Genomic DNA, 24,861 nt, shown 5'->3' with positions numbered 1-24,861 from the left:
GCCTTCAAATATCAGGATTTCTTTGGTCTATAAAGGTGAACACAATAGGGAACAAAGCCTGGTCTGCTCATAATGGAAGCCTTGTGCAGGTTCCAGATATGTTACATTAAAAGGAGGATTTAATTGTTATTTCTTTATCTTTGACTTAACAATATTTCTCACTTCCTTATCGGTGGGTCATAGAATCCTAGAATTTATGGTGCAGACGGAGGCCATTCAGCCCATTGCGTCTGCACCAGTCCTTGGAAAGTGTACCCTACTTAAGCCCACACCTCTACCCTATTCCCGTAACCCAATAACCCCACCTAACCATTTGTCATTCTTCCCCATGGAACTGATTGGATTTCCCTGCCAGTTCTCCAACTGGTGGGTGAGACGTCTGTTGGGCCAATTAAATTCTATCCATTATCTTCCACTTCTGAAGCCAAGCTAAGTACTCTTTCCCTAGGTTATTGCACAGGAAAGCCTTAAAGTTTTACGTGATCATCAGTACTATTGTACTCATACTACACTCCTGTATGCTTCACCTGATGCCGGTCTCTGAATATGTATTCAGATTGTGTACCTTGTGTTGCCCTATTATGTATTTTATTTTATTTTCATGTACTAAATGATCATAGAATTTACAGTGCAGAAAGAGGCCATTCAGCCCATCGTGTCTGCACCGACACTTGGAAAGAGCACTCTACTTAAACCCATGCCTCCACCCTATCCCTGTAACCCCAATTAACCCTTTTTTTTGGACACTAAGGGCAATTTAGCATGGCCAATCCACCTAACTGCACATCTTTGGACTGTGGGTGGAAACCCACGCAGACACTGGGAGAACATCCAAACTCCGCAGAGACAGTGACCCAAGCCGTGAATCGAACCTGGGACCTGGAGCTGTGAAGCAACAGTGCTAACCACTGTGCGACTGTGCAGCCCCCCGAATGTATCAATGGGCCAATGTATCTAGACTGTGTAGCAAAGGAAGAAATGCAAATTAATTGGAACAATTTCAAAATCTAACTTTGCAGGAAAATAAATATGTTTTTAAAATAGTAGATTTAAAATGTTACATCTGTCATCTTGTGTTTTCAAAAACAAAGGTAGAAAAATGGAAAATCTAAAGATCCAGTAAGTTAAGACTCATGGTAATTGGGCATGAAGCAACTGGGAAGGCATACAAACTTAAGTCATCAAGGTATTCACTCTAATGGAAATAATAAACTTTTATTTAATAAACATGTAAAATAATATCAGAAACTGTAGGCACACATTTGCAAGATATAATTACTACAACAATTTAGAAATATAATGTTGCATACGTACAAAAGCTGGACCAAGACATTGGACAGGAACACATACCCGACAGTGTCAATAAAAGTACAACTTGAGCAACAAATACAGTAGATGTACAAAAATGGCTTGATACATAAACAGTTGCATAAGCAACCTCACAAATATGAAAATACTGTACTTAAAAACAAAAGTGAGGAAGGCTGTGCACACACTAAAGAGCAGTCAATTATCTTTTCAATGTGAAGGACATTCCAGCATGTTTCTTTTCAAATAACTGAAACACTACAGAATCTCAATTGACACAAGTTAATGCTACAGTACCTGAGCTCATCAGCCGTTCAATCTGACAACATGATCTGGAGCCAGTTTATTAGCTCCTAGATTATAGCCAGTTTATGCTTATATTTGGAAAGTTTGGTTGGTAGCCCATGAAGCAACATTTGAAATCATTGTCCATTGAGTATATGGTCTGTGATAGCTATTCAACCACAAACACTTATCCCTGGGCAGAGGAACAATAGTCAATTGTCCCATTCCTAACGGAAGTGCATTTATGTAGGTGATGTGCAAGAGCAGCCCAATAACCTGACCAAAAAAAAATTAAAGGCAGGTATGGTCATGGTTGACAAGCGATTTCTGAATCCTTTCTTGTGCCAGGTCAACATCTCTTTAAAATTAAAAGCAAAATGTGCATTACTGAATTGTCCCATTTTTGTAAATGTTCTCAAAGAGGTCTCTTTTTATAGCCTGGAATTGTTAAATGATGTGATCAATGGGTAGGCCGAATTAAATCAACAGTTCTACACACAATACCTGTGCTTGTACTGCCTCTAACTAAACAGCAATATGAGGTCATCATAAAATACCTACAGTGCAGGAGGCCATTCAGTCCATCAAGTCTGCATCGACCGAGGCCCAATCCCCAGCCCTATTCCTACAACCCACCCGAAGGGGCAATTTAGCATAGCCAATCCACCTAACCTGCACATCTTTTTACCAGAGCCCCCGGAGGAAACCCAGAGAATGTGCGAACTTCACAGTTACCCAAGGCTGGAATCAAACCCAGGTCCCTGGCGCTGTGGGGCAGCAGTGCTAACCACTGTGCCACCCCCAAGTTGATTGAGAGTTATTGATCAATTTATCCTTAGCACAATTAGGGTTATGGGATAATTTACTTTAATTTGTAGTTACCTAAATCAAGATTTTCATATAGTTTTAAACTTATTGTTACCAAAGCTGCTTGCTTGAATTGTAGGAATATGTTACTGTTGAGGGACGTGTGATTTGCTGGAATCCCTTTGCTGCGAGAATTGTACAAGAACAAGTTTGCAGAACAAATGAATTGTCCTTGGGGGAATTGTTTTTTTTTTACATATGCAGGTAGTAAAAAAGGCACTGTAGTTAATCCTGATGGAACATTCCAATGAAATTAACTTTATTAATGTTGAACTGGAAATTTATTAATTCTCCTGATACAAAACTGTTGTCAGGTGTGTGTTCTATCGCAGGTTCAAATCCCAACCCCCCACATGGTTTTCAAATGATGAGCTTCAATCTCGCCCGAAGAAAAGGGAAAGACACCGAAGACCTGCCCCGTCGCAGTGACAGGGGAATGCTGTTTTTGGCGTTGGCAGACCATCATACCCTAAATTACTGCAAGAGGTTATCTAAGTGGCAGGGGCAAATTTTGGGAAATAAAAATTAGATAAATTGCAACTGTTTATTCAGCTGCAATCCATTGTTTAAACTTGCTAACTCCTTTCACTGGCCACTAACAAAACAGGATGTACAGGATGTGCTGCAAGTACTTAAGGAGTTCATCTCTGTGCCAAACTTAATTGATTCACAGGCCACTAGATGGTGTTTTGCTGCACTGCATTATTTTGAATCTTTCAGATCATTCGCATTTCATAAGCTTGCTTAGTCACAATATTCACATTTGCCCTTTTAATAGGCCTGATCCATTCATCCGCTGCGTCATAGTTTAAGTTGGGCATTTTATAGGTAATTACATTCAAAGTTACTAATCTCAACTCAAAAATATAATAGTGGACAATATATTAAATTGTGGAAACCCCTTGACATAACATTTATGTTAAGGCAATAATTTCAAATATATTTTCTTTAATTTGGACCACTTGAGTGTCTTGATGCAGGAGTGTTTCTTTGAATTTAAAATTATTTTCATCTCTCTGTGCTGTAAACTGGCACAATATCAATCTTTATTAGTGTCACAATTAGGCTTACATTAACACTGCAATGAAGTTACTGTGAAAATTCCCTAGTCGCCACACTCTGGCGCCTGTTCAGGTACACTGAGGGTGAATTCAGAATGTCCAACTCACCGAACAAGCTCGTCTTTTGGGGATTTGTTGGAGGAAACCAGAGTGCCCGGAGGAAACCCGCGCAGACACGGGAAGAATGAGAAGAGTCCGCACAGACGGTGACCCAAGCCGGGATTCAAACCTGGGTCCCTGGAGCTGTGAAGCAACAGTGCGAACCACTATGTTACTGTGACGACAGTAGCGGCAGAGGAGACTGCAGCCAATTCGTTCAATCCTCTCCAGCTGTTAAAAATTCTAAGTGGCTAAGCTGAGAAGAAAAAAATTGGAAGAAACATTTTTAAACTGTTTCCCCGTTAGCTCTTTTCCTCTGCATCAATCAAAATTCTTTCAATTCAACTGCTTCAGATCAAAGTAATTTTGTCTGGCCATTTTAAAATAGTGAAGTTTCGAATAAAGTTACACAGGTGACCTTAACATTTACAATGGTACACATCTGCTCGAGTGGTGCTCTGAATAGAAGAAGCTGATCAAAGTGGCTGAGCGTAACCTGCATCATCATTTCATATGAGATTGTAGAAAAAGGGCTCAGTACTGTGTCTTACTTGAGACCTGAGCAATGGCATCATAGAGAATATAAATCCAAGAAGTCTGCCGATAAGAGTACAAGATTAACGCCCTGCTGATTGAATCAGAATTGAAGTTTTTTTTAAGGGCGTAGTAATGAAATGTTGCCACATCAGGTTATATGAATGTAATTATAAGGTGTCTGGGTACAACATGACATTTTAAGCTTACTGTACAATGTAAACTGGTAATGGTAATCTAATGCTGCATTATTTGTCCTTTATTTGCAACAGGAATCTTATCATAATACAGAACTAGACTTTCATATCAAGAGGGAAAATTAGGTTGCATTATGGAGTTTGCCTCTGCCTTTTGAAACCCCTCGTTTTCATTATGACTTGGACCAAGCAAGCATGATGAACTCTTTTGTGAAATAATACCACTGGCTACCATATAATCTTCAGGACAATAGCTGTAGCACCAAAGTCTTGAACAGAAATCAGTAAAAAGGGTGCAAATGTCACACACATATGTTTGTATCAAAATGAGCAGCTCAGTCCATTCGAATGTGTGAAGACCAAGTATTATGTTACCATTTGGGTGTAACGTAATGCAACTTTAATTAGATATAACAATTTTGTCAATGGATATTGCTGCTTACAGCAATTGACTGTCATCCTTCTTCAAATTGAACTAGTTGTTGCTTGACTAGTAAGTCTTCCTTGCCCATCACATTCATTCTGAAGTACAGTACTTGTCTTGAAAAGTTTTTTTTTAATTTTAAAAGTGTATATGTCATGCTTTGTAAAAATTATATTCATTTTCTTTAATACATTTAAAACAGGACAACATATATGTACAAAAATGAATGTATACTATTCCAGTTATGTCTTCCTTTGGGTGATTTTGTTTCCAAATTACCTACATTTTTATAAAAGCAGTGACTTAAATATCAAAACATGGGATATAATGAATAAGGCACCCTGAAAGTAGATGTGAAGTACTCCAGCAAACACTACCAAAAATCAGGGGTGGGATTCTCCGACCCCCTGCCAGGCCGGAGAATCGCCAGGGGGGCGGCGTGAATCCCGCCCCGACGCCGGCTGCCGAATTCTCCGGCGCCGGTTTTTTGTCGGGGGCGGGAATGGGGCCACGCCGGTCGAGGGCCCTTGGCAGCGCCCCACCGGCGATTCGCACAGCCGGCGCAGGCCCTTCGGCACCGATTGGCACAGCGCCAATCACTCCAATGCCGGCCTAGCCCCCGCACCTTCCAGGCGGCCCAAAGCCGGAGTGGTTCACAACACTCTTTGGCGCCGGTATGGCCCGCCCGCCGGATACTGGAGAATTCCGCCCCAGGTTCATGACTACACTTGGACTCAAAGTGGACAATCAACAGTTTTAAGCAAGTACATGAGACAATTACAATGATTTAACCCAAATATAATGCAACTTATGTTAAAATCAAATTTATAATTACCTTTGAAATGTTGCTTTGGCAGCTTGGTCATAAAAAATTATAACGTAATTCACCGATAAATTGCTTACCTATAATTACAATACCAATTGCTCCGTAAATACACAAAATACATCATTATAGGACATAGCAACAATCTGCAGTCACTGGTATTTATTCATTATAAAAACAATGTGTAGTTTAGTGTCCTGTAGGCAGTAAAAAGAAATTAGTACATTTTTCTCACTTTTATCTTTGAGCTTACATGTATGTGCGCATGTCTGTGGAATACATAATAGACTCAAATACAATAATATACAGAAAAGTCAAAATAACTTGAAGGCAGTACTGACACCACTAAGCTGCATTTGGAGGATCACTCGGTCTCCTTGTGTCTATAGTTTGGGGCTTCTTTTTTTTGAGCTCTCAGTACCATTGGCTGATCTGAGCAGTCAGTCCCAAGCAGTTAAGGGCACTCATGGCTGTATCAAACAGAATTCAGGTGGACACCAGAATTCGGAGTTTCGTTATCTTCAACTTCTGGAGTGATGCTTCTCAAAAGCCGCTGTTTGCAAAACAAAAGCAATTAAAAGCAAATTATAATTAAGTTACTGCACATAATTTCTTTCACATACAAAGCCTCACCCCCTTAGATCAACATGAAGGTAACAAAACAATCATTCATGTATTTAATAAGTCTGAAACAAAGATAAATTGATCTTTCTTATATGATGTGTACCAGAGTACATCTGGACAGTGTGTACTGACAATATAATAGCACTATAATACAATATATAATAACACTGCTTCTATTTTACAGTATGGTCTGCCTGACTGTAGTCTGATAAAGACATAGCAACCACTCTGCTCACATTAAACCTTACATAGCAACACATCCTGTATTGTGTCTGCCATATTGTTCATGAACAACAACTTATCTCATCGCAAAACACAGCTACAAATTGGTACCACACGTTTTATAGTCCTGTCTCAAATTGCATCAGAAACAAAAGCGCTTTATAAAGTTTTAAAATTATAACCTAAAATTATGAAGCACAGTACACAACAGCTCTTCAAAACGATGGAGGAATGAGCAACTTGCTGTGATACTGAGCGACACCAGTCAGAAAAGGCCTTGGTGTATATGGTGAAGTAAACCCTTTGAATGACCATGCCAGTTACACACATGGGGAAGAGGAAAGAAAATCATACGCAATTGCTATCCCAAAGCATTAGGCTTGTCCGAGAGGTTTGCCTACATTATTTGAGGAGAGAGTTGAATAGACTATTATACCTAGACTTAAATGGAATGAAAATGGGTGCTTAGGCATTGTATCTTAGGCACACTACTTTCAGTTGAACATTACTCTGACATGCAGCAACTTCTTGAGGAGACGAACAACGATGACTGAGAATGGGCCATGAAAGCTTGCAATAACTGCTTTACAATAAATTCATTAATCTGATGAGCTTGACTACTTCATGACCATCATTTGTTGGCCATTAAGTTGGGTTCCCTGGGTGTGAATATTAAACTATTGGCCTGATTGTGTTTTGATTGTTAAGGTGAACGATGAAATTGAGCTGTTTTTGATTGAGGGAGTCAAATTAGAGTATTGGCAGGATTTTGGCTGCAAATTTCAGATCTTCACTGTCGAACCCATACATAAGGTAAAGACTGCACTAGGTGGGGTAGTGGCTCAGCTGTGATTTTCCCCAAATTGGTCAATAGAGTGGGCTCACCATCCAAATAAGGAGGGCACTCTGATGCCCTCTAGCACTGAAGATGCAGAAGCTTGCTTCTCAAGGTAAGAGAGAGAGAGAGAATGCCCCAAGATGAAGGCGACCTCTCTCTACAGTTTTCAAATTTAAAATAAAAATAGACTGAGCAGCTGGGTCGCCAATGTGAAGAGGAGTCTCAATGTGATGGGGGCTCTGCAGTTGCAGATGAAGCCAAGCACACTGGGAGGGCTTCCAAGCCGGCCTGGAGCGCTGATCCTCTGGTAAGCCAACGGGAGGTCATCTCCAGGCTTCTCCATTATCCTTTATGCCCCTAGGGACCGGAAAATTCAAAGCCATGAGTGCTGCCAACTGCACTGTTTCACAAACACACACACACACAGTAATATTTCTGCTCCTTAATATTATCTAGCAACTCTTGCTGGAAAATGTGAAGACAGGATTGGGCTCAGCTGTGCTGTCATCTGCACTTCTTCAGTGTGATTTTACTATCAATAATTCTGGTGAGCGCTGGGACCTGAACTTTATTTAGGATGACACACAAGTCCTGAAATTGCAGGAGATAGGTCGGCAAATCACAATTAGGCACTCTCATTGAACAGGACTCCATACCTCAGTTATAGGACTACCAAATATGGTAGAAATATGGGTAAATTACTGCAGCGTGCAACTTCCGGTGGCAGCTAATTGGAGAGCAAGTCACACACGTGGTGGGTCCCGCCAGGGTACTTTGTTTTTGGCCCTTTTCACCCAGTGTTTGGGGAGATGTTTGGGGGAAACCTGAGTAGTTCGATGACGTAAGGTCCCCACATAAAAGTAATGCCCAACAAGCATAACACGAGGCAGCAGACGAGCAGTTGCCATACCAGGCTGTGATGCAACCTGATAGGATGCTTTCTATGGTGCATCTGTAAAAGTTGGTAAGAGTCAATGTGGACATGCCGAATTTCCTTAGTTTCCTGAGGAAGTATAGGCGCTGTTGTGCTTTCTTGGTGGTAGCGTCGACGTGGGTGGACCAGGACAGATTTTTGGAGATGTGCACCCCTAGAAATTTGAAACTGCTAACCATCTCCACCTCGGCCCCGTTGATGCTGACAGGGGTGTGTACAGTACTTTGCTTCCTGAAGTCAATTACCAGCTCTTTAGTTTTGCTGGCATTGAGGGAGAGATTGTTGTCGCTACACCACTCCACTAGGTTCTCTATCTCCCTCCTGTATTCGGACTCATCGTTATTCGAGATGCGGTCCACTATGGTTGTATCGTCAGCAAACTTGTAGATGGAGTTGGAACCAAGTTTTGCCACGCAGTCGTGTGTGTACAGGGAGTAGAGTAGGGGGCTAAGTACACAGCCTTGCGGGGTGCCGGTGTTGAGGACTATTGTGGAGGAGGTGTTGTTGTTCATTCTTACTGATTGCGGTCTGTTGGTCAGAAAATCGAGGATCCAGTTGCAGAGTGGGGAGCCAAGTCCTAGGTTTTGGAGCTTTGATTTGAGCTTGGCTGGGATTATGGTGTTGAAGGCGGAGCTGTAGTCAATAAATAGGAGTCTAATGTAGGAGTCCTTGTTTTCGAGATGCTCTAGGGATGAGTGTAGGGCCAGGGAAATGGTGTCTGATGTGGACCGGTTGCAGCGGTATGCGAATTGCAGTGGATCAAGGCGTTCTGGGAGTATGGAGGTGATGCACTTCATGATCATGAAAGAATCATCTCGGAAGGCCCTCGAGCCTTGATGGTGGAGAAAATGGCAGAGGCTCCTATTGCGTCTTTGGCCTCTATGTGGATGGCCGTGATGCTGGCAAGCATCTTGGCGGGCGAATTGAAGAAGCAGCGGCAGGCGGTTTCTGAGGACCTTGAGAAGGCAACGGAAGGGGATCTGGCCCCCATCTGTGTGGCCTTGGAGCAGATATATTGGAAGGTAAAGGAGTACGGTGCGGTGATACAAGGGTGGAGGTGGCACTCCCGGACCAGAGTGACTGGATTGTTTCCCTGGAGGCAGAGATGACATTAATGGCTTGGGTGGGCCTGGTATCGGCATTCGTTGGGTAACCTGTGTAACCCCACATGATGGGAATGGCTGACTCTGGGCCGGGGGCGGAGGGGGGTGAGTCCTCCTGTCCAGCTGATAACTTGGAAGGTAAGGTGGTTAAACGATCCAGTAAAAAAGATCACAGGTGTTTGCGCACCTGAGAAGTTTGAAGGCTGATGTGCTGTTTTTACAGGAGACCCATTTGCTGGTCATGGACCAAGCAACGTTACGGAAAGGCTGGGTGGGACAAGTCTACCATTCAGATTTCACTGGCAGGGCCCGGGAGTGGGGCTGCACTGTTATCATGAAAAAACCTTTTTGAATAAAAATATATTTTTAACAAATTACTGCAGAACCAGGAGGCAACATATTCAGCAGAGGAAAAAATTGGCAGCAAACGAACATGAAGTAAGATAAAGTACCTTCTACATTTAAAAAAATTAGATGTCAACACACGTCTGAAAATACAAAAGTTCATCAGCAAGTGAGCATTTCAAATGGGCAATCTGTTGACTTTTACATAGATTCCATCGAATCGCTATAGTGCAGAGTGCAGAAGGAAGCTATTTGGCCCATCGTGTCAGCACTGACGCTCTAACCGCCCCCCCCCCCCCATTGGTCATGGTCAATTCGCCTAGCATGCACAACTTTGGACACTGAGGGGTGGTTTAGCATGGCCAATCCACCTAACCTGCACATCTTTGGACTGTGGGAGGAAACCCGAGCACGCGAAGGAAACCACGCAGACACGGGGAGAATGTGCAAACCACACACAGACAGCCACCCAAGGTCATAATTGAACCCGGGTCCCTGGCGCTGGAAGGCAGCAGTGCTAACCATTGTGCCTCCGTTCTGTCCCTTGGAATAATGTGAACATTCTGTTCTCTCCCCAGGCTCCTGCCCCCACTACTTAGTAAAACTGAGCATGAACACACACTTGAACATTTGCCACATACCTGTTTAAATGTTCCTGGAGTAATTATAATTTTGTAAACCATGTAGGATGGAACACAGATAAATGAAGAAGTCCCAATGCAGTAGCCAACTACAGCAGTCCAATAAGGGTATGTATAATCAAATAGCTTAATTTTTAGAGGAGTTGACAAGAAGCTGGCAATGATGAACTGTTGATAAATAGAACTGTTGTTAACAGAATGAGAGAAACAATCAAATCCAACAGATTTATAACAACTGGTTATCAGTTTATCAGTGATGCCAGAGTGTTGGATGGTTCTGTTTATCATTTTTTCAATTGGGGTTTAATGAAGAAAGCCATTTCAGTGAAAAACTTATGTGAAAGCCTTTGACTGCAGACATTTCATTTGCACTGAACATTTCCTAATCTGATCAAACATGGATTATGTCTTGCAGAGATTCCCCAGGACCCTTCCAAATTGTACCTTTAACTCCAAGTTCAGAAGATCCTTTGCCAAAGCAGTGTAGGGGCCGGTTTAGCACACTGGGCTAAATCGCTGGCTTTTAAAGCAGACCAAGGCAGGCTAGCAGCACAGTTCGATTCCTGTACCAGCCTCCCAGAACAGGCGCCGGAATGTGGCGACTAGGGGCTTTTCACAGTAACTTAATTTGAAGCCTACTTGTGACAATAAGCAATTTTCATTTCATTACAATACACTTAATTCCAGTGTTCAATGTTTCCCACTTTCAGCTACCTCCAAATTGAACTTGTAGTGGGAAACAGAAAGCTTGCACAATATTTTCTTTTGTTGTTTTAGAATACCTTTTGAGTAATAATTTTGTAGTAAAATAATGTGGAATATTTTAACACAAATTCCTCTTTGTGACTCTTTTCCTTCACTATCAATGGCATTCTATAATTCCAGACTGGCTGACTGGATGTGCCCTTGCTATGAACAGATATTGACCACCAATTTTTCGGACAGACACTCGGTATTACAGAACTTTAATATTGCTGGAAAGGGAAACATGTTTCCAATCTTGCCTATTCCTTTGGTTGTTTGCAATAGCAGAGTACAGACCACACTCAATCAGCCTATGCTTGTAGTACCCAGAATACAACATCTACTGTTAGATGTGATTCCACATTTGGGCAGCACTTGCTGAACAATCCTGAGTGCACTATAGCTACACTAACAACTAATTTAAGACAGTCAGTCAAACTCTTAATGTGGCTCATTTACTCTTGCTAGGAGTGATGTGCATTCACACATAGGGAGACCTATCCTCTCCAAACATAAGGAACATGTTCAAGTCTTGAGCCTTTTGTGAAGTACCTGGGAACTTGGGTCGCCTATTGGGTTCCCTTTTATAAGGCCATGAAGGAGTCCACTCCGAGTAGTTAAAGAAGCTTAGTTTATTTACAATAACTTCTATATATATGACACGGGAGATCCCAACTGGGTCTGCCTTGCCGGTGCCTAACTGGCCGGCTTTATATACCATGCAGCTACACATTGTTTAGAGGTCCCCCGCCTCCTTAACAGAGGAGCTCGTATTCTGCAAGGTTCATGGGGAAGTTAATTGTTCCCATCCCGTAAGATACTTGCGAGTTATAACATCCCCATTGCTTCCTCCACAGCAACACCGTGGCCAATCTGAGTCAACCAATCAGCACGCTTTTCCCCTGTCGTAGAAATTGATTGATTGTTTGAAATTTGGAATTCTTGCATTCGTAAGCACATAAGCAAGAAGAAAGGCTTCAGCAACATGGCTCTCTTTTCAGAATTTTGTCTCTTCTCATGAGATGACCATCTACTGTGAAATTATGCAAGTGCCCGTAATTCACTCTGGCACCAGTTGGTTGGATACGGACGTACAAATAGTTGGTGTTAAACTGTGTCACAGTGGTACTAGTTGTTGCTCGTATTTATTGGAACCAATGTTCATTTGAACTTAAATATGAATATGTGTACATATAAACACAATGCTGCTTTAATGCTATTAATATGACGAGGCTTCCCAGCATTTCCATCGAATGGATTGTAGCCTTTAGCAAGCTGTGAACTTCAGCGGACGTAACACAGGCATTATCTGCATGATGCAGTGAGTTAACTTGTACAAAATGTGCTGCAATGCAACACCGTATTTCTTCATAATAATAATGCACTTGGCTTAAATGTAAATTAATGCCATTTATCGAGCTACCACAACTGTGAGCGAGGTAATGAATTGATGCGGAGTGCCCGTCGCCTAAACCCATAATCATCTGATTGCAAAGTGGCTTTCATCACTGGAAAATTAAGTAGGTCCGTGTACGTTAAATATCCATTTAGAGTCTGCCAAATAAATCTTGTTCTCAATTCTTCAAACCTTCCCTTCCAAAACAGTTGACCTCATTTTATAAATAATTTTCTTCTCTTAATTTTATGTATTCACGGACTTCCGGGTGCGGCTATACAGAGCTAGGTCGCATATTCGGCAGCTCCTGCTTGGAACGGACTTTTGGGCTCTTTTACAGGGCCCCCACGGCATTTGTTTGACATTTCCCGGTGTGGGAAGAAGGCTGCAATATTCCCCCGACAGTGTCCCCCAGGAAGGGTATGTCTCTTGGTTGCCAGACACACGCAGAAACAGTAAAAGATTTGGCTGCAACTGCAGGATAAACAGGGCCTCTTCCAGCATGCAGGCGGGGGAAGGGCAAGCTTAAAGCTGCAAGCTGACCTGAGGGCCTGTATCAAAAGTGAATTCTAGCAGCAGAGGGAACAACTGTGAAAAGACCTCATCAAGGCCACTGAAGGGACTTCCGGTGGCGGTGATGCCTAGCTAGCCACACGCTTCGGCGGCTCCAGCTCCGACGGACCTTCGGGCTCTTTTAAGAGCCCCAACGGGGAATTTTTCGACGACGCAACCCGGTGTGGGGCGTGTGAGAAGGGAGTCCCCCCCAAACGAAGGAGGAAAAAACCGGCGGCGGCGGCTGCAGCGCGAGGAATCGTCGACCAAAGGGTCAGAAAGAGAGAAGTACAAGATGGCGGCGGAGAAAGCGCAGGCGACATGGGGGCCTGAGCATGAAATTGTGAGACGGTGCGTGGAGCTGCTGAAGAGGGAGGTGCTGACCCCGTTGCTACAGGCAATTGAGGGGCTCAAGGAGACTTTAAAGACCCAGGAGACAGAGCTCCGTGTGGTGGAGCAGAAGGTGACAGATATTGAGGACGAGATCCTGGGCCTGGCGGTTAAGACACAGACGCACGAGGCACTTCATAAAAAGTGTACTGAAAGGATCGAAGCCCTAGAAAATGGAGCGCGAAGGAAGAACCTTCGGATACTGGGTCTCCCTGAGGGTGTGGAAGGAGTGGACTGTGGAGCGTACGCAAGTACAATGCTGAGCTCACTGATGGGTGCTGAGGCCCCTACGGGCCCCTTGGAGGTGGAGTGGGCAAATCGGATTCCGGCGAGAAGACCAAAAGCGGGAGAACCACCCAGGGCGATAATCGTGCGATTTTACCGCCTTAAGGATAGAGAGAAGAGGTCCTGAGATGTGCTAAAAAGGTGCGGAATGGCAGATGAGAGAATGCAGTGGTACGGGTATACCAGGATTGGAGTGCGGAGGTGGCGAGAAGGAGGGCGAGCTTCAACCGAGCCAAAGAGGTGTTGCATAAAAGGAAGGTGAAGTTCGGGATGCTGCAGCCGGCAAGACTATGGGTCACGTATCAGGAGAGACACCATTATTTCGAGACGGCGGAGGAAGCATGGACCTTCATCAAAGAAGAGAAATTGAATCGGAACTGAGGGACTGATGCTGCAGGAAATGTTATTGTTAATGTTACGGTGGAAGTTAATTGAGAAGTAAACAGGGAAGGGGGGAGACATTGGGGAAATGTGGGCGCCGGTGAGGGGGGAAAGACGGGACATAGTTGGAGAATGGGGAAGGGGAGGGGGAGGGGAAAGGGAGCTGCGCCATAAGAGGCGGGTCAGGTAAAGGGATGTTCCCGCACCATAAAGAATAAGGCGGGAAGACAGGCGCAAGGCGGATGGGAGTTCCCCACATGGGGGGGGTCGAGGAGTGAGCAGGAGTAGCCGGGGTCAGTTGAAGTCAGCTGACTTACGGAAGTAATATGGGGGGAGCAATCATGCTAGAAAGAGATCTAGCGGGGAGGGGGGGAGGGAGGGGGAGGGGGGGTGGGGGGGGAACAACTGGGTTGCTGCTGCGGAAATCCAAAAGGAAATGGCTAAAGAGTGGGTGGGCGGGGATGGTGTGCGACGCTGGGGGAGCGAGCGGGAGCGCGGAGGCGGGATATGGGACTGGCCTAGAGAAGGTAATGGCTAGTCGACACGGGAGGGGGGCAGGTAGCCCCCTAGTGAGGCTGATCACGTGGAACGTGAGAGGCCTGAACGGACCGATAAAAAGGGCCAGAGTGCTCGCGCATTTGAAAGGACTAAGGGCAGACGTGGTTATGCTCCAAGAGACGCACCTAAAGGTGGCGGACCAAGTTAGGCTAAGGAAAGGATGGGTGGGACAGGTGTTCCACTCAGGACTGGACGCAAAGAATAGAGAGGTGGCCATTTTGGTGGGGAAACAGGTCGCATTTGAAGCAAAGAACATCGTAGCAGATAGCGGAGGTAGATATGTAATGGTGAGTGGCAGGCTGGAGGGAATGGAGGTCGTGTTGGTTAACGTGTATGCCCCAAACTGGGACGATGCGGGATTTATGAGACGGATGCTGGGGCGTATACAGGACCTGGAGGTAGGAAACTTGATTTTAGGAGGGGACTTTAATACGGTGCTGGACCCGGGGCTAGATAGATCCAGCTCAAGGACCGGAAGAAGGCCGGCAGCGGCCAAGGTGCTTAAGGGGTTTATGGACCAAATGGGGGGACTGGATCCATGGCGATTTCTTAGACCTAGGGCTAGGGAGTTTTCCTTCTTCTCCCATGTCCATAAAGTGTACTCCCGGATAGATTTTTTTGTTTTGGGAAGGTCGTTGATCTCTAGGGTGGAAGAAGCTGAGTACTCAGCCATAGCGGTTTCGGATCATGCCCCACATTGGGTGGACCTGGAATTAGGAGAGGAAAGGGAGCAGAGAACACTCTGGCGATTAGATGTGGGACTGATGGCGGATGAGGGAGTGTCTGCAAGAGTGCGGGGGTGTATTGAGAGATATCTGGAGGTCAATGACGACGGCGAGGTCCCTGTGGGAGTGGTATGGGAAGCACTAAAAGCGGTGGTCAGAGGAGAGCTGATCTCCATTGGGGCCCACAAAAGGAAAACAGAGGCCAAGGAAAGGGAAAGATTACTGGGGGAGATTTTAAGGGTGGATAGGGAATTTGCAGAGACCCCGGAGGAGGAATTGTACAGGGAGAGGAGACGACTCCAGACGGAATTTGACCTTCTGACCACCAGAAAGGCGGAGGTACTGTGGAGGAAGGCACAGGGGAGGAGGTATGAATATGGGGAAAAGGCGAGTCGCCTGTTGGCTCATCAATTGCGAAAGAGGGCAGCAGCGAGGGAGATAGGAGGAATTAGAGACGAAAGGGGAGACACGGTGCGAAGGGCAGGAAAGATAAATGAGGTGTTCACGACCTTCTATGAGGAACTGTATAGGTCTCAACCCCCAGAGGGAGAGGAGGGGATGCGGCAGTTCCTGGACCAATTGAGGTTCCCGAAAGTGGAGGAGCGGGGGGTGGTAGGCCTGGGGGCACCGATTGGGGTGGACGAGGTTATTAAGGGACTGGGAAGCATGCAAGCAGGGAAGGCCCCAGGACCAGACGGGTTCCCGGTGGAGTATTACAGAAAATATGTGGACTTGTTGGCCCCGTTGATGGTGAGGACGTTCAATGAGGCCAGGAAAGGGGGGACTCTACCCCCGACGATGTCGGAGGCGACGATATCGTTAATTTTGAAGAGGGATAAAGATCCGTTGCAGTGCGGGTCCTATAGACCCATTTCATTGTTGAACGTGGACGCCAAATTGTTGGCAAAGGTACTGGCATCGAGGATAGAGGACTGTGTCCCGGGGGTGGTGCACGAAGACCAGACAGGGTTCGTAAAAGGGAGACAACTGAATGTTAACGTGCGACGACTATTAGGGGTGATAATGATGCCCCCAGTGGAGGGGGAGGCAGAGATAGTGGCGGCAATGGACGCAGAGAAGGCATTTGATAGGGTGGAGTGGGAGTATTTATGGGAAGTGTTAAGGAGGTTTGGGTTTGGGAACGGGTTTATTAGCTGGGTTAGACTTCTTTATGGGGCTCCAACGGCAAGCGTAGTTACAGGTCGACATAGATCGGAGTATTTCCGACTATATAGGGGAACAAGACAGGGATGCCCGCTGTCTCCATTGTTGTTCGCGTTGGCAATTGAACCTCTGGCCATGGCGTTGAGAGACTCCAGGAAATGGAGAGGGGTGATTAGAGGGGGAGAAGAACACCGAGTCTCGTTATATGCGGATGACCTATTGTTATACGTGTCGGACCCAGCGGGGGGAATGATAGAGGTTATGCGAATTTTGAGGGGGTTCGGGGATTTCTCGGGGTATAGGCTAAACATGGGGAAGAGTGAATTATTTGTGATACATCCAGGGGACCAGAGTAGAGAGATAGAAGGCTTGCCTCTAAGGAAAGTGGAAAGAAACTTCCGATACCTGGGGATTCAGATCGCTAGGAGCTGGGGAACCTTGCACAGACTTAATCTGACACGGTTGGTAGAACAAATGGAGGAGGACTTCAAGAGGTGGGACATGCAGCCTCTATCGCTGGCGGGCAGGGTGCAAGAAATTAAGATGATGGTCCTCCCGAGGTTCTTATTTGCATTTCAATGTCTCCCTATACTAATCACTAAGACCTTTTTTAATAAAATAGACAGGAGCATCACGAGCTTCGTGTGGGCAGGGAAAGTTCCGAGAGTAAGGAAGGGGTTCCTTCAGCGTAGTAGGGACAGAGGAGGATTGGCACTACCGAACTTGGGCGATTACTATTGGGCTGCCAATGTGGCAATGATACGTAAATGGATGATGGAGGGTGAGGGAGCGGCGTGGGAAAGACTGGAGAGAAAGTCCTGTAAAGGGACGAGTTTAGAGGCGCTGGTGACGGCGCCGCTACCGATCTCACCTAAAAAGTTTACCACGAACCCGGTGGTGGCGGCAACATTGAATATCTGGGGACAGTGGAGGCGACAGAGAGGGGTGCGGGGAGCCCTGGTGGGGTCCCCAATCAGGAACAACCATAGGTTCGCCCCAGGAAGAATGGATGGAGGATTTCAGAGCTGGTTCCAGTTGGGAATTAGGAGGGTGGGAGATTTATTTATAGATGGGACTTTTGCGAGCTTGGGAGCATTGGAGGAAAAGCATAAGTTGCCCCGGGGAAATTTCTTGAGATATATGCAGGTGAGGGCATTTACTAGACAACAGGTGAGGGAATTTCTGTTGCTCCCGACACAGGGGATACAGGACAGGGTGCTTTCAGGGGTGTGGGTCGGAGAGGGCAAGGTGTCAGAGATTTACCGAGAGATGAGGGAAGAGGGGGAGGAGTCGGTGGGCGAACTAAAAGGAAAGTGGGAAGAAGAACTAGGGGAGGAGATAGAGGAGGGTATGTGGGCTGATGCCCTAAGCAGGGTAAATTCCTCTTCCTCATGCGCCAGGCTTAGCCTGATTCAATTTAAGGTGCTACATAGAGCACACATAACGGGAGCAAGATTGAGCAGGTTCTTTGGAGTGGAGGACAAATGTGGGAGGTGTGGCGGGAGCCCGGCAAACCACGCACATATGTTTTGGGCATGCCCGGCACTGGAAGGGTATTGGAAGGGAGTGACGGGAGTGATTTCGCGGGTGGTGAAGGCCCGGGTCAAACCAGGCTGGGGGTTAGCTCTATTTGGAGTTGCGGAAGAGCCGGGAGTGCAGGAGGCGAAAGAGGCCGACGTTGTGGCCTTTGCGTCCCTAGTAGCCCGGCGCAGGATCCTACTCATGTGGAAGGAGGCGAAACCCCCCGGACTGGAGGCCTGGGTAAATGATATGGCGGGGTTCATTAAACTGGAGCAGATAAAGTTTGCCCTGAGAGGATCGGCTCAAGGGTTCACCAGGCGGTGGCAGCCATTTCTCGACTACCTAGGGGAACGTTAGAGGGAAGACAGATGACCAGCAGCAGCAACCCAGGGGGGGGGGGGGGGGGGGTTTAGTTTAGGTCAAAGATAAAGGGGTTTTGTTACTTGTGTATTGTTTAAAATTTCTGTATTGTTATTGTTGCGTTTGCTTTGTAAGAGGGGAAAAATTGTTGTTTGGGAAAAAATTTTCAATAAAACATTTATAAAAAAAAAAATTTTATGTATTCACATTGGATATGGGAAAAAAGCCTTGAGAAGACACATCTGGGATTCTGTAGGGTATTATCCATTAATGGCTAAAAAAGAACACTCAAACAGCTTTAGAACGGGATGGATTTAGACTGAGGATGACAGTACAATGGAACTTAATTAAGATCAACTTGAATTGAATCAACATACACTTAAGCATTTTTTTTAAAAAGCTGTAGTGCAACAGATGTAGGTATTCAAAGTATAAATCAAGCTGTACTGAAATAAATACTTTCAGTTGCATTATTTATAGACTGTGCATTCCAAGAAGCTATTTCATCAAATGCCGATTAACAATGGCATCAATAAAGGACTGGTTTAGATGTTGGATTGAAGTTAAGAATTAAACGACAGCTATCAGCATACAGTAATTAACCCACAAGGATCAGTTTCACGTCTGGTAATTCATGCTTCCTGCGACATTCTAAGGTGCAGGAAATCCTCCAAACCAATTTCACTGACATGAACACTCGAGTTTAAATTTAAAATAAAGTCACCAGGAAGATCCAGTCAAGGGATGCTGATAATAATCAATATTAAACGATTTTTAAAGTAGAGCGTGGAAAAATCGTCTACCATTTTAACTTACTACCCTCCGCTATCTCTTTCACAACAAGTAACAACATTGGCGTTTGACTCCTCTCTGTGAGTAGAGAGTTACAGGCAATGATGTCATCTTCTGACGTGAGTTAATCTCTCAACCAAGCAAGACCATCATGTTCTTTGGGAGGACAATAGTTCCACAAAACTCATTTCATGTTAGGTCAGTTCAAATCCCACGGATGTGTTTTTCCTTACGTGAAACTGGAAGTGATCTATACGAAAAGAAGTCTGGTATTTCTCAACAATAAAGACATCTCCAAGTGTTTCATAGCCAGGGAAGTACTTTATTGAAGCATAGTCACTGTTGTGCTGTAGGGGAAAGCAGCTGTTAATTCTCTCACAGCAATGCCCCACAAATAACGAGATACATGGCCAGATAACCTGTTTTTGGTGCTGCTGGTTGAGGCACGATCAATTGAACAAGGACTAGAGTTGGATACAACTGAGGCTTTATTGCTCTAAGATGTGTGGCCTCCCACAGCAGCTGGCGAAATGGCTGCTAAATGGAGGACACGCATATTTATACTCTGCCTCCTGGGCGGAGCCAGCAGGCAGGGACTACCGGCGAACCTGTAATACAGGTCCTACCTTACATCACCTAATAAAGGTGTAACAGTGGTTTATCACACTGGTTAAGGGTTAAATATTGACCTGGACATCTGGGAGAAACTGCCTTGCTCTTCTTTGGAAAACTGTCAAGGGGTTTTCCATGTCCATTCGAACAATGGTGACAGCTGGAATTATGTTCTCAGGTTTCTAGGGTAGGATTTTAACCTATAACCTTCTGAGCCTGAGATCACACCACTAACTGAGGTTTGACATTCGGCACAGAAAAATTCTACCTTGGCATGTCACAGAGGCCTGAGGGAAAACTAGTCACGATAAAGATTTAGATGTGTTATAATTAATTGCTTTACTTAAGATAGCTTTAATTTACTGGGAGAGACAGTGAATGCTAAAACACTGCTATGACAGTGTTCTGCCGTTTAATATCTAAGCTCCCCAAGGCTATTTGATTTCAAAGGGTCAGTAAACTCAGGGATTGTGCACTGAAACATGTTCCAACGTTGATATTCCACCTTGACTCCAGCCAAAAGAGGCGAAAGGGCCCTTACATCGTCTATTAAAATGAATCATTTAAATCCCATTTATATCGAATGCACAGCAGACAACAGATTTTGCATCTGCCACTAATTGGAAAACCAACAAAAAATCATACAGACCTAGTACAGGGTATGTTGTTGAAGCTGAGAATTGGTGTTATTGTTTCAACGCCAGGGAAATATTTCATCCAACTGCTGTTACACCCGTCAGTTTCCCATGCCCTGAAATGAATGCCCCACCTTACTAAGTAAAAAAAAATAATAAATTTGCCACAGGCCCAGATGACCATAGGCTGCTTTCCTCTTTGAGGAGGAGAGCTGATTGGTGGTGGTTTAACCAGAGGATCGCCACACCTCAGGTGAGGGGCAAGGTTGGGAATGTTCAAGAATAACCTCAGCCGGTACGGGAAATTGAACCCGCGCTGTTGGCCTTGCTCTGCCTCACGAACCAGCTGTGCAGACAACTGAGCTAAACTGGCTACTTTATTTAGCTAAGATACGGAAGAATCAATAACAAGCTGAGTAGGTATTGTCCTCAAAGCCAATCTTACCATCAAGAAAATTGGGCAGATGGCAACCCAGCAGGTCTGCCAGAACCAGCCGGGGGTGAAACCAAGCATTTCTTTAACATCTCTGCAGAAACGTTTCATTCCTAAAGTAAGAAGAATAGAAGTGAAGATGAATCAAGTCAAACAACTGGAAGCTCTATTTACAGCAGCTCTTTACTTGGAGAATCCCTCTTGGTAATTCTGTACAAGTGTGCAACAAGCTTTTCGAATAGTTAGTCCATCTCTTATAAGGTTTTCAGGTGAAAGTCAGGGATTGGGGGAGGCTCTGCAAGTGTAATTTGGTCATCATTTAAGGTAACGTATTAATCTTGGATTTTACATTATTATTCATAGCTAATTATCAAAACTACTTGCATCATTACAATGCCTAAAGTTCCCAACTCTGCAGAGGTGCCGGTAAATAAACATGTACACTGGCCCAAAGCCCTTATCAAGAGGAGATGACCAAAAGCTTGGTCAAAGTGTGGGTTTTAAGGAGGGCCTTGGAGGATGATAGAATGGTGGAGAGGCCCATCTGACTTTGGTTGGTGATTCATGTAATACCTTGAGTAATCGCAGGTTTCCTGATAACTGTTCTGAAATTTATTTTCCAGCAATTTCCACTTGCACCCTGTCGTTCTAATTTTCTGACTTAATTTAAATAACCCAAGCTTATCTTATCTATAATATTTATTACTTTGTACGGCAAAGTCCCATCCCTTCTTTCCAGGTAGTAACGCTCAAACCTACGCAGATTTTACAATACAGAAACATGTAATTTGCCCTCATAGCTCCATATCAGTATTTACACTCCACAGGCATCTCCTCCCACTATCGAGCCCCATCAATATATCTTCCACTCCTTTCTCCCTCACATAGCTCCCTTGACTAGCCTCCTTTTGAATGAACCTACGCTATTTGCCTGGTAAAAGATGTTTACTCGAGTTGCTTTTGGATTTATTAATAACAATCTTATTTATACCCCCTTCTTTTGGATTTCCCATAAATGGAAACATTCTCTCTAAAGCTTCTCTAATATTTCTTCTCAATCTCATCACTTCTATACTTGGGATTTGACTTTTTTTTATATTGCACCCTTTATAATGGAAGCATATCATGTGGAATGGTCTCCCAACAGAACCCTTCAGGCATGCACTGATTAGTCTATTGCAAAATCTCCACAGCAGCGCCCTTATCCCTGCCAACACTCAACGAGCCCAGTGGTGGTAGCTACCCTGAGAATCTGGAATCCGATGTCGCAACACTTTGGTCTGACTAAGATGTCCACCATAGCTTCCCATCTGCGGAAACCATAGGTTTGCACCAGCCATGCTTGACGCCACCTTTAAGAGGCCAACGCAGGACGGGGGACACACACTGATGGTTAGAGACTTTTACACTGAGGGCAGAATAATGACCCTAGAGGAACTGACGGAGAGACTGGAACTACCAAACGGAAACAAACTCCAACATCTACACGTCAAAAACCTTCTCCGCAAGGAGACAGCAGTTTACCCACGGACCCAAAGAAGCACAATGCTAGAGGAGTTACTGGACGCGGACAGTCTGGGGAAGGGAAACTGTGGGGAAATGTACGGATGACCATTAGAAAGGACGCACTCCCCACTGGACGAAACATGGTGAAAATGCGAGGAGCTGGGGACAGGAATAGGGTGGCGACTTGGAGCGAAGCACTGAACAGGGCCACCTCCTCCTGTGCAAGACTAAGCCTCATGCAGCTGAAAGTGGTGCAGAAAGCATACCTGACAAGAACCCGAATGAGCACGTTCTTCCTCCCAGAGGTGGAGGACAAATGTGAACGATGCCAGGGAAGCCTGGCCAACCGTGCCCACATGTTCTGGGCATGCCGCAGACTTGTAGAGTTTTGTATAGCTTTCTTCGACGGAATGCCTATCAAGGTGGTGTGGGTGAGGGTGGAGCCATGCCCAAGAGTGGCGGTCTTCGCGGTATTGGACCAGCTTGATCTATTCATGGGGAAGAGGGCAGACACCCTTGCCTGTGCTTCCCTAATCGCCCGCCAGAGAATCCTGCTCAGCTGGCAATTGGCAGCACCACCCACAGCCGCAGACTGGCTGGCAGACCTGTTGGAATTTCTCCACCTGGAGAGGATCAAGTTCGCTATTCGAGGGTCAGAGGAGGGCTTCCACAAAACGTAGAGGCCATCGCCAACTTGTTCCAGGACCTGTTTGAGGCCAATAGCCAATAGAGCAGGGGGCAGGGGGCGGGAAGAGAACTGGATGTACGGGAATAAACAGTGGAGGGGTGAGGGGGGAGGGAAAGTCTGGAAAACGGCCGACACAGAGATCAGGGGGCCTAGAACAAGGCCACACAAAATTGAGCCCCCAACGAAATGCCAAAAACAGGATAGGGGAGGGGGAGGAAAAGGGGGTGAGGCCAATCGACATGAGGGGGGGGGGGGGAGGGAAGGGGAAGACACTGCCTACATTTAAACAGCAGATAACTGCCCATTGTACAGTAAGGGACCCAGGAAAGGACCGTGAATCAACGAATGGAGGGGCAGGGGGAAGGGAGGAAATCGGTGCAGAGAAAAATGACTTGTACATTGCAACCAACGCATTTATCCTTACTGAATGTACAGTATATAGAATGTAAAAACTTCAATAAAAACATTTTTTGTAAAATCTCATCAAAAGAAACCAGTCAATAAATATGAAGCGTGCCATTTTTAATCCAATTAAAACAAGTTCTGAATTTCTCCTGCTCCTCAGGTGTGTAGTGATTTGGAATGGCAGACTACTACCTCACAGCGCCAAGGACCCAGGTTCAATTCCGACCTTGGGTGTCTGTGTGGAGTTTTCACATTCTCCACGTGTCTGCGTGGATTTCCTCCAAGTTCTCAGGTTTCCTCCCACAGTCCAAACATGTGCGGGTTAGGTGGATTGGCCGTGCTAAATTGCCTTTTAGTGTCCAGGGATATGCAGGTTAGGTTACGGGGATAGGGCGGGCGAGTGGATATGGGTAGAGTGCTCTTTCGAAGGGTCGGTGCAGACTCGATAGACCGAATGGCCTCCTTCCGCGCCATAGGGGTTCTATATGTTCCACAATTCAATCTTCGTCAAACGTCTAATCAAATAGCCCCAATGTTGTACATTCTTCTGCAAAAGTAACTTACCATAAAACCAAGACACTGCTATTGATTCTAGAAACACCACAGCAATAATAGCAGCTCCAGTAGCATATTCTTCAAAGAATTTCACCACATATGCCCCACCCTGAAATGACAGAAATAATTGGCATTTACTGGTGACCGGACTAAATTACCAATCGTTCTATCAAACCGCTACATCAACATCTTTACAATATTGGGACTGACTGTGTAATCTGTCAACAGAAATAAAATTCTATTAATGTCCCGGAGACTCTCCCAATAAATTAAAGAAATACATCATTTCTAGAAGGCAGTGACTATAACCCCTGGGTGCTCAAATTCCTTTTACAGCCAACTAAGAACTTTTGAAGCCCAGTGGGTGGTTCTCCGTCACCCGTAGCGGGGTTCTCGATGCGGTGGAGAATCAGGCGTCCGCATCGATCAATATGCAATGATCTGGCCACCCGCTAGGGGCGGGATTGACATCTTAATGGCCCACTTGCATCCACTTAGCGGGCCGGGCACCATTCCGGGCCGGCGCAATTCTCCGGTCCTCTGGGCCGGGAATCAGGTGGGCGGGATTTAGTACAGGCCATGTCCCGGCATGGCCCTGATGTGGTGGACCTCTCGGTGGGCCAAGGGGAGTAACTCTTTCAGGGAGCTGGCATTTAAGAAAGGTTTTCAGTTTTTTCGTGGAAACGTGTTGAGAATCATAGAATGGCAACATCATAGAAGGAAGACATTTGACCTGCTTTGTCTATGTAGATGCTGTGTAAGAGCAACCCACCTAGTCCCACTCCCTTTCCCTTTCCCCATAGCTTTGCAAATTTACTAAATAGGAATTCATGGAGTTGGTGAAGGTAAAACAT

At 45.3% G+C, this 24,861-nt stretch overlaps 1 protein-coding gene across 7 annotated transcripts in view; it reads right to left on the bottom strand.

Annotated features, from left to right (window-relative positions):
• Positions 1–1,189: 1,189 nt before the first annotated feature.
• slc6a4a (solute carrier family 6 member 4a) overlaps positions 1,190–24,861 on the bottom strand; it is a 103,020-nt gene continuing 79,348 nt past the window's right edge. For all 7 annotated transcript variants that reach the window (XM_072469613.1, XM_072469610.1, XM_072469614.1 and 4 more), the window contains 4 exons: positions 24,017–24,116; positions 20,866–20,966; positions 10,306–10,473; positions 1,190–6,151 (listed from right to left, as the gene is read on the bottom strand). In XM_072469613.1, the coding sequence (XP_072325714.1) occupies positions 6,074–6,151; positions 10,306–10,473; positions 20,866–20,966; positions 24,017–24,116 (447 nt within the window). In that variant the 3' untranslated portion in view covers positions 1,190–6,073. The remainder of the gene's footprint in view (positions 6,152–10,305; positions 10,474–20,865; positions 20,967–24,016; positions 24,117–24,861) is intronic.

The sequence above is a fragment of the Scyliorhinus torazame genome, chromosome 12 (genome assembly GCF_047496885.1).
Source record: "Scyliorhinus torazame isolate Kashiwa2021f chromosome 12, sScyTor2.1, whole genome shotgun sequence".
NCBI classification, from domain to species: domain Eukaryota; kingdom Metazoa; phylum Chordata; class Chondrichthyes; order Carcharhiniformes; family Scyliorhinidae; genus Scyliorhinus; species Scyliorhinus torazame.
The sequence above is the reverse complement of the archived record's forward strand: the minus strand, read 5'-3'. Positions and strand labels throughout refer to the sequence as shown.